Source organism: Rhamphochromis sp. 'chilingali' (assembly GCF_963969265.1).
Source record: "Rhamphochromis sp. 'chilingali' genome assembly, chromosome: 1".
Taxonomy (NCBI): Eukaryota; Metazoa; Chordata; class Actinopteri; order Cichliformes; family Cichlidae; genus Rhamphochromis; species Rhamphochromis sp. 'chilingali'.
The window spans coordinates 43,615,906-43,631,953 of NC_137929.1; the positions used below are offsets into that span (position 1 = coordinate 43,615,906).

At 39.4% G+C, this 16,048-nt stretch overlaps 1 protein-coding gene across 4 annotated transcripts in view; it reads right to left on the reverse strand.

Annotated features, from left to right (window-relative positions):
• shroom4 (shroom family member 4) overlaps window positions 1–16,048 on the reverse strand; it is a 102,377-nt gene that overhangs the window by 37,121 nt on the left and 49,208 nt on the right. For 2 of the 4 annotated variants that reach the window (XM_080899051.1, XM_080899052.1), the window contains exon 3: window positions 5,532–5,647. The exons of 1 other annotated variant lie outside the window; for it this stretch is intronic. In XM_080899051.1, the coding sequence (XP_080755177.1) occupies window positions 5,532–5,539 (8 nt within the window). In that variant the 5' untranslated portion in view covers window positions 5,540–5,647. Of the gene's footprint in view, window positions 1–2,663; window positions 2,778–5,531; window positions 5,648–16,048 lie in introns of those variants that run through there. One more of the 4 variants, XM_080899054.1, reaches the window with a different exon arrangement.

A 16,048-nucleotide genomic window follows, 5' to 3' on the forward strand; every position in this document is an offset into this window, starting at 1 on the left:
TTAGTTCTCCTAAATTCCCATTAATTTCCATAATTCCCATTATTTCCATGGACAGTTTCCAATATGGAATATTTCCAAAATTCCCAAGCTTAACTTACCATGGAAATTTACCGGAAACTTTTCGGAAATTTACCGGAAATTTTCCGCCCCTTTGCAACCCTACTCAGACACACACTTAGATAAGCTGTAATAAGTTGTACCTAATAAATTTAAAATGTAATTTTTAAGTTACATTTTAATACGAGTATTTACAATTTGCTACAGTATGTATAAATGGGTTACAACAACAACAAATGCATTGCAATCATATCTTCATACACTGTTTGTTTTTTTTCATTTAAAGCACATTGGTTTTTAATTTTTAATGTTATATAAATAAAATTTACTTATGATGATTCTTTTTGGAGAGTGGGTTTTGGATATACTAAAAAAACAGAACAAGAAACAAACCTAACTGTTCCCAGTAGGCTTCTAGTAGCTTAAATTATAATCAAGTGTTGTTAGAAGGAAAAAAAGCAACAACCACATAAAAATCCCATCACGGCATTCCCAGTTTAGACTCTAGCTGGGAACTTACCATGCATGTCGTTAATGTACTGCCTTATCGTTCATTTCATGTCAACTCTCAACCATGCACTTCTAGAGGAAAGCATGAAAGACCATTTATACTTAAAATACACAACTGAAAATCCACATAACATGACAGCTGAAATACTTTTAAACTAAAGCTAATGATGATGATACCAAAATTGCTTTTTCAATTAGATTATAAAATGTTGGAAAATCCCGAATTCACAAAAGAAGCCAGAAAAACTTCTGATAGGTTCTTTGAATTGCATAAACAGTCCAAAAACCAGATGTTAAGCAGATGTTAAAATTACAGTGGTTGCCTTTAAGAAGCTGAGGCCAGAAAATGTCTGGATTTTCCTTTCTTTAAAAAAAAAAAAAAAAAAACTAAACTGATTTATCCTCCAACAAGTTTTTTCAGATTAATCTATCAACTGATTACTCAAGTTTCAGGTTCAATGCAGCTTGTGGGTCAGAGTGGACATTTTTTCATTTTAAACCAATTTAGATTTGGGGAGAAAATTTCGCCCAGTTGTTTGAATGAAAACAGTGTTGGATAAGAGAGATGTAGAAAGCTATATTTATGAGGGTTTCATAACTTTTTCTTACAGATACCGTGAGGAAAACTTAACTAACCTGCAGTCAAAACGTAAAACTGTTGGATTGTTTGCTCTGCGCAGCAACAGACCACCAAGGCACGCTTAAAGAAATTATGATCATCCATTGATTCCAGTAACAGGTGAACCAAGCCAAACACCCACGAAGTTTATATAAAGATGATCTTTCAGAGGGTAAACTCAGCCTCAAATCTGCATTCTTCTTGATGACCCATAGGGGGCAACCAGTGTGGCTGCACAATCAAGTCTGACTATATAGATGTCTATGGGGAAATGATTGTGCTTCTCACATGATTTATGACCTCAGTAAACAGTTTCCTTGTGACTTTGCGGTCCCCAGTCACAGCTTCAAGACTTGTTTAACGTGGTATGATGTTGATTTTGAAAATTATGGTCCAATTTAGAGTAAAATCAGGCTTTTTACTGGTTCAGAGTAAGTCTTTGGAAGGTGAATACTTTCACTTAAGGTAAGTACTTAAGTTGATTGGTCTACATTTGCTTAGCATAACGAGTCTTCGTTACCTTACTTAGTCACCGTTTTCCTGTTATTTCCAGCCATTTGATAAACAACAATAATGTGCTTTATGCCTGCGTACATTAAACCTCACAGAAGCAAATGGTTAAAATTTCCTTTTGGTGTGAGCACAAAACCTATTTGGTGAGTGCCAAACACTGAGAAACACTGGGTCTATTTTGTGATTGACAAATCTATACCTTTTGAGCATGCAGTATCGCTCACTTTTTATGTTTGATATCCAAAGTCTAAGATGGCACTCAGATCCAGGCTTCAAAAACAGGAACCAGTGGTCACTGTGACTATTTGCACCTTTTATAAAAGAGTCGTTTGTTTTTTTTCTTCAGAGGGTAAATTCACCTTAGCGGTGTCTGGCTAAAAGTGTATCAATGTCACTATCCCCTCAATACTGACCAGACATGAAGCTTGCAGAGCAAACAGCAAGAGGTGAGTGTCCAGCATGAACGGTGTTAAAGTTTAACCAAGCACACAACCGCTGATACTTAATAACATGAGGCCCTCTGTGGGCTTCAAAGGACTTCCTGGAGACGTATATCTCCTGCAGACCCCACGGAAAGCACACTGTGTACATGCATGTGGGGAGATTCCTTACATTCCCTGTCTGCTCCGTCAGGGTCAAGGGTCAACTATGCTAGAAAGCCTTAAACAAGCTCACCTCCTCCCCTCTATCCCCTTTGTGTTCGCATGATAAGAATCTATTTGTTTGCTTAATGGGTCTCTCTTGTGTGTGTCTGCATGCAATCAGACCCTTGTTTGTTTGCCTTGCAGCCCCTCATCACCATTGATTATGGATTTCTGACTGGTACCCGCTCGTAGGCATGCATTTACTGCGTAGACACACACACGCATGCAAACATGCAGGCTAATTCCAAAGGGTTAAACACACACATACACACACAGCTTTCGCATACCAGGTAATCAGTACAGTGAGACTAGGCCCATACCAGAGGCTGATGGCAGGAAGGGTGAAGTCCACTTTAGCCTCTGCAGCACAATGTGCTGTTTGTTACTGGCTGATCCCTTCGATTGTGTGCGTGCTGAGTCTGAAATTAACTTTTTGACTCACAAGATAAAAGCACAGTTAGATTAAAAATAAAACCCCCAGCAAGGATTTTTTTTTACAGCAAATAAGATAATATGTTCAATACAACAGAATACCAATATCTAATTTTACTGGTTAATTCAATTTTTTTAAGTAATCAGTGCCTCCTGTTGTTAGAACTACATTAGAAAATTATTTTAACACAGAAGGAATCAAGATGAGTCTAGTGTCAGAATGTAGGTAAGAAGGAGACCTTTCATATGATGCAACTTCGTTTTGACTGGTAACTAGGGCTGCTCGATTATGGCAAAAATGATAATCACGATTATTTTCAGTGAAATTGAGATCTCGATTATTTGACAATATTTATTTAACCCTTTAAGACCTACTATAGAACCAAGTCCGCCAGAGCTTATATTATTTTTTTTACATGCTGTAGTGCCATTTTTGGGAGCATTTCAAGTTGCTATACATCAACACAACTGTTATAGCCCATATTTTAATAATATGTATGCATTAAGTGCATAGTAACTACATTAATTGCAAGAAAGTGCAATAAACTACAAAAAAATTGAAAATCGTTTTTGTTTTTTTTACATATATTTCTACTTGGGGAAATTTAAGAGGCTTATCCCTCAAAACTTTAAATACAAAAAAGTTGCAAAAAATAGTTTCCCACCACAGGAAATTTATTTTGAGTGTCTTCATAGTTTTATTTTGGAGATACAGCAATTTTTATATACTGCAGGAAAAACAAAAAACAATCCTATGATGCAAATTTGCAAAGAAAACAGCATGTGCATCAAAATAAACTATTTCCAGCAGTGCAATTCGAGTTCTAAGCATCACAGAAACTATTCAGAAAAGTATAGAGTCAAACATGACTTATAAGAACACCAGTATAGGCTTTTAAGGCCTACAAGTAAAAAACTACATTTTCTGCGAAAATGACATCACTTCCTGTTTCGGACAGGAAATGGCGGACATGCGATAGTTCGCGTTGACGTCTTTTTCAATGTGGGAAGTGTTACGAACAGCTGATCGGATCGGCAAAGCGTGTTTCTAGAATGTTATGTTTTTGTTCCTGCAAGCGCTTTTTATGCAATATTTGCAAAGCTTTATGTGGAAGGAAACCGTGACCTAGGACAAGCTGATGGCATAAGATGTAAGTACAACTCCTCCGGTTTCATATGCAAAACAAATTATTGCGCTAGCTTACGCGGTTCCGGTTCTACAGGGATTTAAAGGGTTAACAATAACAATGTATTGAATAATGACTTTAAAAAATAATATAAAATAGTGTGCAAATACTGATAACAGTGCAAATGTTTGCAATATAAAAAATAAATGAAAAATGTAAACATCTAAGTTTAGTGAACTTTGCAGTGTTGCTCTGTGGTGCAGCTATGACACCGTAGCAAAGTTTACACACTGTGTCTACTTGATCCACGAATCCATAATGTTTCCACACCACTGAAGTTTTTTTTTTTACCTGTCTTTTCAACCAACGGCAGTCACTCTCCTCTCCAAATAACTTGTGCTTAGCTTTCCGAGCTTCCCTCGGGTCCTCTTAATTGTTGTGATGCGTGTTCGAAATGCAGAGAGGTGCGCTCGATTTGCCACACGGAGCAGCGCGAGAGTAAAGTACAAGGGAGGGGCTAATAATCGGCTCAGTCATTTTTAATGATCGTTGAAAGCCCAGATCGTAATCGTGATTAAAATTCGATTAATTGAGCAGCCCTACTGGTAACCCATCTCACGTTGTGGTATGAACTTGTAAAGTTTATCCAACATGCACTTCACAAAGTTTTCTCCAGTGAAACTATCAGAAAACAGAAAAAACATCCAAGGTACCGATGTTGGTTTCTGTTACTCTCTGTTAAAGAAATGAAACCACTGCAGTTTCTTATTGAAATCCCGATGTATCCCATGATATATGTACTCAAAACTGGTCATAGAAAAACAAAACTGTGACCCCCTTTAGATTGTGACACTGAGAGGGGTATAAAATTGATTTGACTACAGTTTTAAGCAGAATTTCAAACTGAGCTTAAATGTATTTTTTTTCTGCCGTAAAAGATTCAGATTGTAGCGCTCTCATATACTTGTGAAACTTTGAAGGAGTTAAAAAGCACCAAATTTCAACCCATCGCCATGTACATGATGGTCTGAAACCTAGAAAACATGAAGGTATAAAGGTCATAACAGTGACTGGAATGGAAGCATTTATTAGGTCACCATCCAATGTGAAGGTTTATGCTATAGTGGGCCTCAATTAACAGTACTGCTAATTATCAAAACCATTTTATGTTTCTTTAATGGCTAATTCACCAGTAGCTAAAATACAGTCAAAAGTTTAAGACCACTAGAAAAATAGCAAAAAATCATATTTTGCATGGTTGGATCTTAACAAGTAGATCTTCAACATGCAACAAGAAGAAATGGGAGCGAGACAGAACATTTTTTAAGCATGCTACTTATTGAAAACAACACTTAAACTGACAACGCTTAAACAGGCTTAAACAGGCTTAAACAGGCTATGATCAAAAGTTTAAGAGCACACCTCCAAAAAATCCTGTAAACCGGCCCAAAAATTAATCAAAGTTCCAAATATGAACTCAGTATTGAGTAGCTCCACCATTATTGTTGATCACATGCTTGATGCAAGTGATTCCATGAGGTGTGAGAGAGAACATTTCTCCAAGTGGTGAAGACTGCCGTACGAAGGGCATGCACTGTCTGGAACTGTTGTGCACTTTTGTGAACTTACCTTGCCATCCATCCCCAAAGGTTCTCAATTGGATTTAGATCAAGGGAACATGCAGGATGGTTATTCTCCTGGAAGAAGTCCCTTGTCCTGCAGGCATTGTGTACTGTAGCGCTGTCCTGTTGAAAAACCCAGTCGTTACCACACAGATGAGGGCCTAAGTCATTAGAGATGCTCTCTGCAACATCTGGACATAGCCCTCCTGAAGCTCCACTGTTCCACTGAAGGAAAAAGCACCCCAGACCATTATGGTGTCCCCTCTACTGTGACACGTAGAAAACTTCTCAGGTGGGATCTGCTTTTCATGCAGGTAATGTTTGAAACCATCAGGACCTTCAAGGTAAAAAAAAATTCTCATCAGAGAATAAAACTTTCTTCCTTGGTCCAAACAGTCAGTTCTTTGGCATTCAAGGAGATAAGGCCTTTGAAGCCCTTCAGTCTCAGATGCTGTCTGATGGTTACGTGGTTGCAGTTGGCACCAGTAACGGCCTTAATTTGGGTCGAGGATCATCCAGTGTCTTGACGGACAGCCAATTGGATCCTCCGGCTCAGTGATGGTGAAATTTTTGGGTCTTCCATTTGACTTTTTCGTTCCATAACCCTCAGGATCATTTAAGAAATTCCAAGTGACTGTCTTACTGTGTCCCACCTCAGAAGCGATGGTGTGCTGCGAGACTCTGCTTATGCAGTTCAACAACCCAACCATGTTCAAAAAGGGACATTTTTTTGCCTTTGCCATCAGAATGTCATGACAGTGTGACATCAGCAGTAAATCAGCCTTATTCGGTTTAAGTGTTGTTTTCAATAAATTGCATGCTCAATTTTTTTTTTTTATCTCACTCCCATTTCTTCTTGTTGCATGTTGAAGATCTACTTGGAACCTTGTTAAGATCCACCCATTGCCATTTTTCAAGTGGTCTTAAACTTTTGTTTGGGACTGTACCATTATGTTATCCATGAATGTTCAAATTACCAGTTTCCCAAAAAAAGCATAAACATAGTAAAGACCATTATTTTCTGATTAAGATGCCAAATTACAGTTATTTACATGAATTACTGAACAGAAAATGAGCTTTAAGAGTTGAATTTTGTCCTTGACTAATTCCTGACTTCTTTAGTCCACTGTGCCAACTCAAATTTTGATTTTTTTTTTAATGTTCAGAAATATATGAAAATAAATCTGCTTCTGGTAAATAATGACGCAGGCTCAATGCCTTAGCTACATGCAGACTTATCAGTTTTACTGTCATTTTAAGTCCATCCCAATAACAAATGGCTTTGGGTTTTATGTGATTGATGTACATTTAAGTGGTGCAATCCTTAAGTTAAACACCGTTAATTTCAGTTCCTGTGTATATTGCTGAAATGTCTCTGAAATCAGCGTTATGCTACCATTTACTACATTCAACAATCTGGAAAAGTTTAAGCAACATTTTTCTTAAAGAACATCACTGTGGTTTGCAGAGATGGGCAGTAACGCGTTACTTGTAACAAATAACTGTAATCTGATTTTTTTCAAGTAACGAGTAAAGTAAGGGATTACTATTGCAAAAACGGTAATTAGATTACCGCTACTTTCCCATAGGAACGCTGCGTTACTGCGTTACTAAAACCGTGATTTTTTGTGAGAATGTCTCATGACAGTGACGTAAGCAAGTGTGACATTCATGACAACAGCTGTGTGCAGATCAACAATGGATCATATATCGAGTGCGGGAGAGAGTATGAGCGTGCAGCGTTTAAAGCGTGGAAGTACTGACCTTACTTTAAGTTTGATTCCATAAAAAGTGACAAAAACATTAGTGTCCGTTGTGCGTGGGAAGAAAACTTCTTTTTACAGCGAAAAAACCCCTAAACTTCCAAGCAAGCACCGAGTGCACTACGATGTAATGGGAAATTCACAGAGAAACTTGCGGATTCTTCCACTGACCGCTTCGGCTCACCTGCACCAGGGTAAACCTCCGCCTACCCTGCTCCTGCTTTACAGGTGAAAATATGGACTGTCCCACCAGGGGAGAGAAAACTTTAGACTTACTGTATGCTAACGTCAAGGATGCATACAGCTCCTCCTCCCTCCCCCCACTTGGTAGGTCAGATCATAACCTGATTCACCTCACCCCCCGCTATGTGCCAATTGTGAGGAGGGAACCTGTGACCACCAGGACTGTCAGGAGGTGGTCAGAGGAGGCAATAGCGGAACTACAGGGCTGTTTCGAGGTGACCGACTGGGAAACACTCTGTGAGCCTCACGCCGAGGACATCAATGGGCTTACTGAGTGTATCACAGGCTACATAACTTTCTGCACCGACTCCATTGTTCCAGCTCAGACTGTTCATTGTTACCCAAATAACAAGCCGTGGGTGACTAAGGACATCAAAGCCCTCCTCAACAACAAGAAGAGGGCTTTCAGAGGGGCAACAAAGAGGAGGTGAGGAAGGTCCAGGTGTTACTAAAGGACAAGATCACAGAGGCTAAGGACAATTACAGGAGGAAGCTGGAGTGGAAACTCCAGCAGAACAGCATGAGAGAGGTGTGGAGGGGCATGAAGACCATCACTGGATTCAGGCCAACCAACAGCAGGGGAACTGAGGGAGGTGAGAATAGAGCCAATGAGTTGAATCTGTTTTTCAATAGATTCGACACCACAGTGTCTGCTCCCACCCCCACAACCTCACCTGCAGTCAGCCTGGAATCCAGAGCCACACCACTGTGCCAGCCTCTCTCTTCACATGTTGCCTCCTGTGAGATTCCTGACACCCCTCCCCCACCCATCACCTTCACTCAATACCAGGTTGAGATGCAAATGAGGAGACTTCACTCAGGCAAGTCTGCTGGACCAGACGGAGTGAGTCCCCTTGTCCTCAAGACCTGTGCCCCCCAGCTGTGTGGAGTCTTTCATAAACTGTTTATGCTGAGTCTGAGTCTGCAGAGGGTCCCGGTGATGTGGAAGACATCATGCCTCGTCCCTGTACCAAAGACGCCTCGTCCCAGTGGCCCCCAGGATTACAGGCCCGTGGCACTGACCTCCCACATCATGAAGACCCTGGAAAAGCTCATCCTGGACCAGCTGCGACCCATAGTAAGACCACATCTGGATCCCCTTCAGTTCGCTTATCAGCCTCGTCTCGGAACAGAGGACGCCATCATCTACTTGCTCAATCGTGTCTACACCCATCTGGACCAGCCGGCGAGCACTGTGAGGGTCATGTTTTTTGACTTTTCCAGTGCTTTCAACACCATCAGGCCGACCCTCCTGGGTGATAAGTTAGCAGCGATGCAGGTGGATGCTTCTCTGGTGTCCTGGATTGTTGATTACCTGACAGGAAGACCACAATATGTACGTCTCCCACAGTGTGTGTCTGACAAGGTGATTAGCAACACAGGGGCACCACAGGGGACTGTCCTCTCCCCCTTCCTCTTCACCCTCTACACCACAGACTTCAGCCACTGCACAGAGACCTGCCATCTTCAGAAATTTTCTGATGACTCTGCGGTGGTTGGATGCATCAGCAGGGATGATGAGACAGAGTACCGGGCTGTGGTCGACTCCTTTGTCACGTGGTGTGAGCAGAATCATCTGCAGCTCAACGTGGCAAAGACCAAGGAACTGATCGTGGACTTCAGGAAGACCAGGAAACACTTGACCCCTGTTTCAATCCAGGGGGTCAGTGTTGACATTGTGGAGGACTATAAATACCTTGGAGTACACATTGACAATAAACTGGACTGGGCTAAAAACACCACAGCACTTTACAGGAAGGGCCAGAGTCATCTCTATTTTTTGAGGCGACTGAGGTCCTTCAACATCTGCCAGAAAATGCTGAGGATTTTCTATGAGTCTGTTGTGGCCAGTGCGATCCTCTATGCTGTTGCATGCTGGGGGAGCAGGCTGAGGGTCGCAGATGCCAACAGACTTAATAAACTGATCCGTAAGGCCAGCAATGTTGTGGGGATGGAGCTGGACTCCCTCAAGGTGGTGTCGGAGAGGCGGATGCTGTCCAAGATAAAGACAATGTTGGATAACACCTCCCACCCACTCCATGACATGTTGGTCAGTCACAGGAGCTCGTTCAGTGAGAGACTGAGATTACCGAAAAGCACCACTGAACGACACAGGAAATCATTCCTGCCTGTGGCCATCTCCCTGTACAACGCATCCACTTAACACACTGGTTACTGCTACAACTACACATGTTTCTTTTCCAAATATTTATTTATGAGTGACTTATGTATGTATGTATGTATGTATGTATGTATGTATGTATGTATATATATGTATATATTGTACTATTCTTAGTTAGCGTATTGTCTGTCTTGTCTTAATGTTGGTTTAAAATGGAGCACTGTAACAAAAAATAATTTCCCCCAGGGATCAATAAAGTATTCTGATTCTGATTCTGATAGAGCAAAAGGACCGCTGAGTCTTTGACTTTATTTATTTTCTGCTGTGTTTTACTTGCATCTATGTCAAAGAGTGAGTGTAACAAAAAAAATAAATAAATAAATTATGTGCTGGAATGTGCAGAAAATAGGCTTAAATGTTAAACAAATTTCTTACAGTCAGAGAATGTTGCATATAATTAAATTTTTGCTTGATGCATAAAGTTAAAAGATTAAAACTGATAAAACAAGTTTTAAAAAGAGACTTTTCCATTTGATTACATTTTGTATGATGGATTATGTAGAAAAAGTAGAATTGGGCTGAAAGATCTATCGGTTTATTCAGGTTGTAAATCGTGTTTTTAAAAAGTAACTAAGTAACTAAGTAATTAATTACTTTTGAAAATAAGTAATCAGTAAAGTAACGGGATTACTTTTGGGGGGAAGTAATCAGTAATTAGTTACTGATTACTTTTTTCAAGTAACTTGACCAACACTGGTGGTTTGTAACTAAGAAGTAAAAGGTCCTTCCTGCTGATGCACAGTAAAACTTTAAATGACAGATTCTTATGTTATGAAATGTGTTCGAATGGCAGTAACAGCTTAAGATAAGACATATAAGGGAGCGGAAGTTTAAACACTGAATAACTGTCTGGCACTCACACTGTTTAAGTGCCAAAGAGAGTCGAAATGTCAGATGAAGTATAATCTGAAACGTGGTTGAAATGCTGAAAGTTCAGGTAATAAGATCTGAAACTATCAGTAAATACTGAAAGACGCAGCAGTTAATTCAAATGAAAGTGCTGAAAGTAGCTTATATAGTGCTAGCCTAAACCTTAAGAGACAGAAATCACTCTTAGCTGACTTGTTGTATTTATATTTCAAGCAAAGAACAGCGAAGGAAAGAAATCATCAGAAAACAACCATGTGAGGTGTCTTCATACAACCGATTACGTGTATAAAGTTCTTCTGCGTCAAACACATCCTGTTCCAAGTTACAAAATGCATTTCCACTTGTTTTTTTCCCCTCAGACACACTAACTGATGCCACAGAAAATGAGAACATTTCCTGTTTGAATTCAGGTTTTTTACTGTGAATGAAAGGATAAGACTAGTTTTATCACCTCTGATCTTTTCATGACAATTTATCACCTAAACACTTGCACCCTATCAAAATCATTGCTCTGTACATTAGCTTATCTTTAACTTATGGGCAGTTTTTAAACCATTTCCTCATGTGAATGAATGCTCAGGGGATTCAATTAATAACTATTTGAATATATAGATTTGCTTTTTAAACATTAACTTGTATTGCCATGTAATTAACCAATGGAGAAGTACTTTTCAATTTGTCAAAGCATAATGTGCGTTTAAGAGCACGTAGCTTCCAGATCTAAAAGTAAAGCTATTATGGAAGTGAATTAAACCTGCACTGCTTTTAATGGCGACCAGGTGATGGCTCTGGTTCCAAAAGTCCAGCTGTATAGAGATGAATGGGAAAACAGCCTTTAACTCCCATCATTTAAGACCTTAAAAGCTTTTGGTTTCAGTCTCTAGTTTTAAGTCTTCGTGAACAACAGGAAGTTAACTTTGTAAATTATGCTCCCCATTAGAGTCAAGCAGGGTAAAGGAGGGTGTGCATTTAAAAAAATATTCCTCTACAGCAGATTCTTAAGAAAACAGTTTGCTTTGATGACAGACCTTTGGTGCTATCCTGCAAACTGTAACACAATGCCCCATTTGTGCAAATATCCATAGTGGAAAGGAGGAAATGTAAATTAACCGAAATCAGCATCAGATTGTTAAATTTGAGAGTTAATGAGTATGTGAAAAAGCTTTGGCTCTGTAATGTGTTCTGCAGCAGACTAACTTGTGAATGACAGTCAGGCTTATCTTTTCAGTGAGGAGTGTGGCTGCTCTTCTCTACCGCCACACATTACAGCAGCTCCACCGTCACTTTCAAAGCCAACAAGTTTGCACATAATTACTTAAATGCAGGATGCCACAGACACCAGCCCCGGTATGTGCAGATCTAAAATCTGAAATAAGGGGCTTATTTCTGACGTCAGTGTTTAGGCAGAGAGATTAGGAATAGTTGTAGAATTATTTTGTGAGTCTTCTGACACTCTTAGTCAGGTTGAAAGTGTCTTTAAAGGAGAGGAACAACTTGTTTCAGAGGATGAACTGGTGGAGTTACATCATGACCCAGTATAAGATGAACACAGATTATTTTGGACTGATGCAAAGCTTCTCTGATAGCGTGCAAGAATAAAAAAATATGGAGCAGAAAATGAGTAGAAATAAGTCATCTTTAAATTGAATCAAGTGGCGTTTTTAACTGGATTCATTTTATTTACTACTTTATTATTATTATTATTACTTTATTTACATTTTATTTTTACTGAAGTAAAACAGGGATTTTACAAAATAAAAATGAAAACAGTAAATTCACTACATACTACATTATGGCTCATCTGTCACTGCATGTCAATGAGCACCACTCAACCTACTCGAGTCTCAGCTGCCTCAGCTAAAGCCTGAAAGCATCATGTTCACTAGTATGGCTCCTGTACAACCTGAGCTTTCTTACTTCCATTTCTAACCTGTTTCCAATCACAGTGTCTCTCCATCTTTTACCACTACCTCCCTGGCTGTTGATGGACTAAACATAAACTTTAGGAGCTATGGGAAATCACCAAAATTAAAGTTTGGAGCTGAGCTGATCACACTTAAGGTCTTGGTTCATGTGTGTCCACATTGGCCCCTAGGAATTTGTTTTAATTTGAGACGACATTGTCCATCTGTGTATGTGTGTATACATCTGCGTGTGTGTGTGTGTGTCTGTCTGTCTGTTGGGGGGAGTCAAACCAGTGTCATGTATCACAGTTTAATGGGCCAGTTAATAAAAAGCAGGCCGGAGGAGACAGATAAACTGTTGCAGACCACACGCATTTAGGAGAGACTCAACCACATGTTAATGCTGATACAACACAGTGTTAGGGCAGCTAATCACCATTTCCAATATCTCATTAGAGATATTAGAGAAATACCTCATTAGAATATAATCCAAAACATGGGTCTCGGACTGGTTGGAAATTATTTTAAACTGGTTCTCAAATCAGTCAAGATATAGTTCTTACCTGGGCAGGAAAAGTAGGAGAGAGAGCAGTAGCTTGGGGCGTACTGAACCCATGCCACCAAATGAGCCTCATAGCACACTGGCGTCTAAACAGGTTAAAGAGAAAATATTAACATGCTTCTCTGAATCAGGCTTTAAACAGAATATTCAGAGCAGTCTAAGTCCATACTGAACTCTGAATGCTGTCGAAGCAAAGCGGGAGAAGGTATAACGACGTGCTTCAAACAAATGATTAAGTGACGGGCTTCACAACAACCACATTTTGGTTAAATAGGGATTATTTTTAACAGTGGATTACACAAAGCTACTCTGATAGTGATATAACCACCAGCTGCTAGGCCTGCTGGCAGATTGTCACAATTACCTGCAGTTTTCTGCAGGGTGCTACTTTTATAATTGTTTTAATCTGACCATCACTGTCACAAAGACCTTTCAGTTTCAGTCCCAGCTCTGCATGCCACTCTGCTTGTGTAAAGTGGACTCCAACCTAAAAGTTGGTGTCCATCCTGTTAATTTAACATTTTGCAGGAGAGCAGTAACCCTCAGACTAAAGCACATAAACACACGCTCTCTTCTGTTCACAGTGTCGATATTTCATGCTAAACAGTGTCAGATCCAAAATCATTTGCAGTTGGGGCTCTAATCAGACCCAGAGTGTATGTATGTGTGTGTTTATCTGCGTGTGAGGAAGAGGTTTTTGAGGAATGCCAGGAATGTCTATTGTTCAGTTTGGGAAGGAGTGATGGGGGACAGGCTATTGTGTTTCATGGTTCTTGGCACCGCAGATCTCAGTCTTACACCAGTCTCCAGGGGCCATGTGGTACAAAAAAAAAAAAAAAGCAAAACAACGGGATGTGTGTGTGTGAGTGTACTTTTTAACCAGCTATCTGTCTGTGGAAAATTCCCCCTCAGAATCGAGTATGTTTGAGTGTGTGTGTGTGTGTGTGTGTCTGGGCCCACAAATCCCTTTGTGACAGAGTCAAACAAGCGTTCACTAACAAGAAAAACAACAAAAGAAACAAAACCGCTCGCCATGTAGAGCGAGATGAGCCGGGCTGTCAGAGGAGAAACTCTCTTCCAGGAAGAATGTTTCAAATGAACACGAACAAACAAAACTGCGAAATAGAGTAGCACTGCTAAAACAGCCGGCCTGTGGACAAAATCAGAGAGATTACAGCAGTGCGAGGCAGGAAGCGAAATGTTTAACTTAAGATTTTGTTTTAATCTGTAAAACATTCAGACAACACTACAACTGATTGAGCTAGACTAAATATACAGGTGAGGCAGGATATCACTGACATTACAGCTAATTTAACTGGGAATGTCCAGGTAATCATGTCCTCTTTTACCCGTCAACACACTTCAATTACAATCCCCCAAAACATTCAAGACTAATAGAGCTTAATACTCACAATTAGAGGCACTTTTGTGAGCTGAAATTTAATTATTTAACCGTACTCTGATGAAGCACATCGATTCTGGTATTAATATTGACGTTTTAAGGAGTTAAATGATCCTGAAGGTTTCATCTGGAAAAATAAACCCACAGCAGAGACAGAGCAGGATATGGGCCAATTGCATTGTATTGCACAACAAAGAACCGTAATGTTTCAACCATACCTGCCAGTGTCGTTGGAAACAGCATTTTTTTGACTAGAGATTGTCAAGGGTCTCTGGACGTACCTGACTGAGGCCTCAGTGAATACAGTTTTGCATTTTTAAAAATATTTGTTTTATTTTTGTTAAGTTTTCAATTCACATTAGTTTCAGTTATTTCAGGTACTTTCCAGAGTAGGTTTGCTAGTTTCAGTTTAGTTTTTATTGTTTAAAAATGTTTAGTTTTAGCTTAGTTTGTACTAGTTTCAATGTTAGATTTAATCTTTTTAAACCTTATACTATAAAGGTATTAGCTGAAGGCTGAAACATAAGAAGTTGAGAGTACAGGCATATTGGGAAAGGTTGATTCACAGTGGAGGCACGCTGTGATAACAAAACTGAAACCAGCAAAGACTAAAATTCTTCTGTACTTTTATTTTATTGTTGTTAGTTAAACACAAAAACGTTGTTTCATTTCTCTATTTTTGTAAAGTTTCTAGTTTTTATTTATTTTTACCAGTTAGGTAGAAAGTTTCACCACATCTACTTTATTAATTTTTCTCTATTACATTTTCCATTAATTTTCTGAGGTTGGAGTATCACCAAGCACTTTGTGCCTCACATATCCTCTGCTCCTCATCATCTTGCAAACTTTTAATGTTTAAAAATGATGCATTTCCTGGAGTTTTTATTCCAAATCGGGATATAGTTTAATCTGCAACAATTTTGTGTCTCATTTTCTGCACGAGTTAGTTTCTAAACCTAAATTTGATAATTCACTCATTTCCCATGTGAGCATTTCTGATGTACATGAAAGTACACCACTGATATGACAAAGGATTCAGTAAGAAACAAACTTGACCTCTGTTTGTGAACCGTTGACGTAAAAAATGATTATTAAAGAAAATAAGAGACACTACGTATAATACAACCACAGTGGAGCCAGCAGATGGCAACCTGGTTTCAGTTGGTTCAAATTAACAAGCACTTATTGAAGCCATTATCTTCTCATAGATGTGAATGAACTGATGTGCAGTGCGGCTGTGGAGAGGCTTAGTCAAATAATAAAATAAAACAATATAATTAAAGGCTCGGCACACTCTACCACTTCTATGCACAGTTAGAGATATTTAGTAATCTATCCATCGACCTATCTAGCTGTCATCAACCTATTCACATACATTTACAACCATTCATAATCTACGGACCTCAACCTATCTACCAGCCCATTAGGGCTGCCACAAACGATTATTTTGATAGTCGACTAGTCACCGGTTATTTTTGCAATTAGTCGACTAATCAGATGATCATCCATTGGAGGTAAAACGTACAGCTTTTTGCACCAGCAGCATCTGCTCTTATATAACTATCATTAGCTTACAGCTTTAAGTGTTTAAGGTCTGT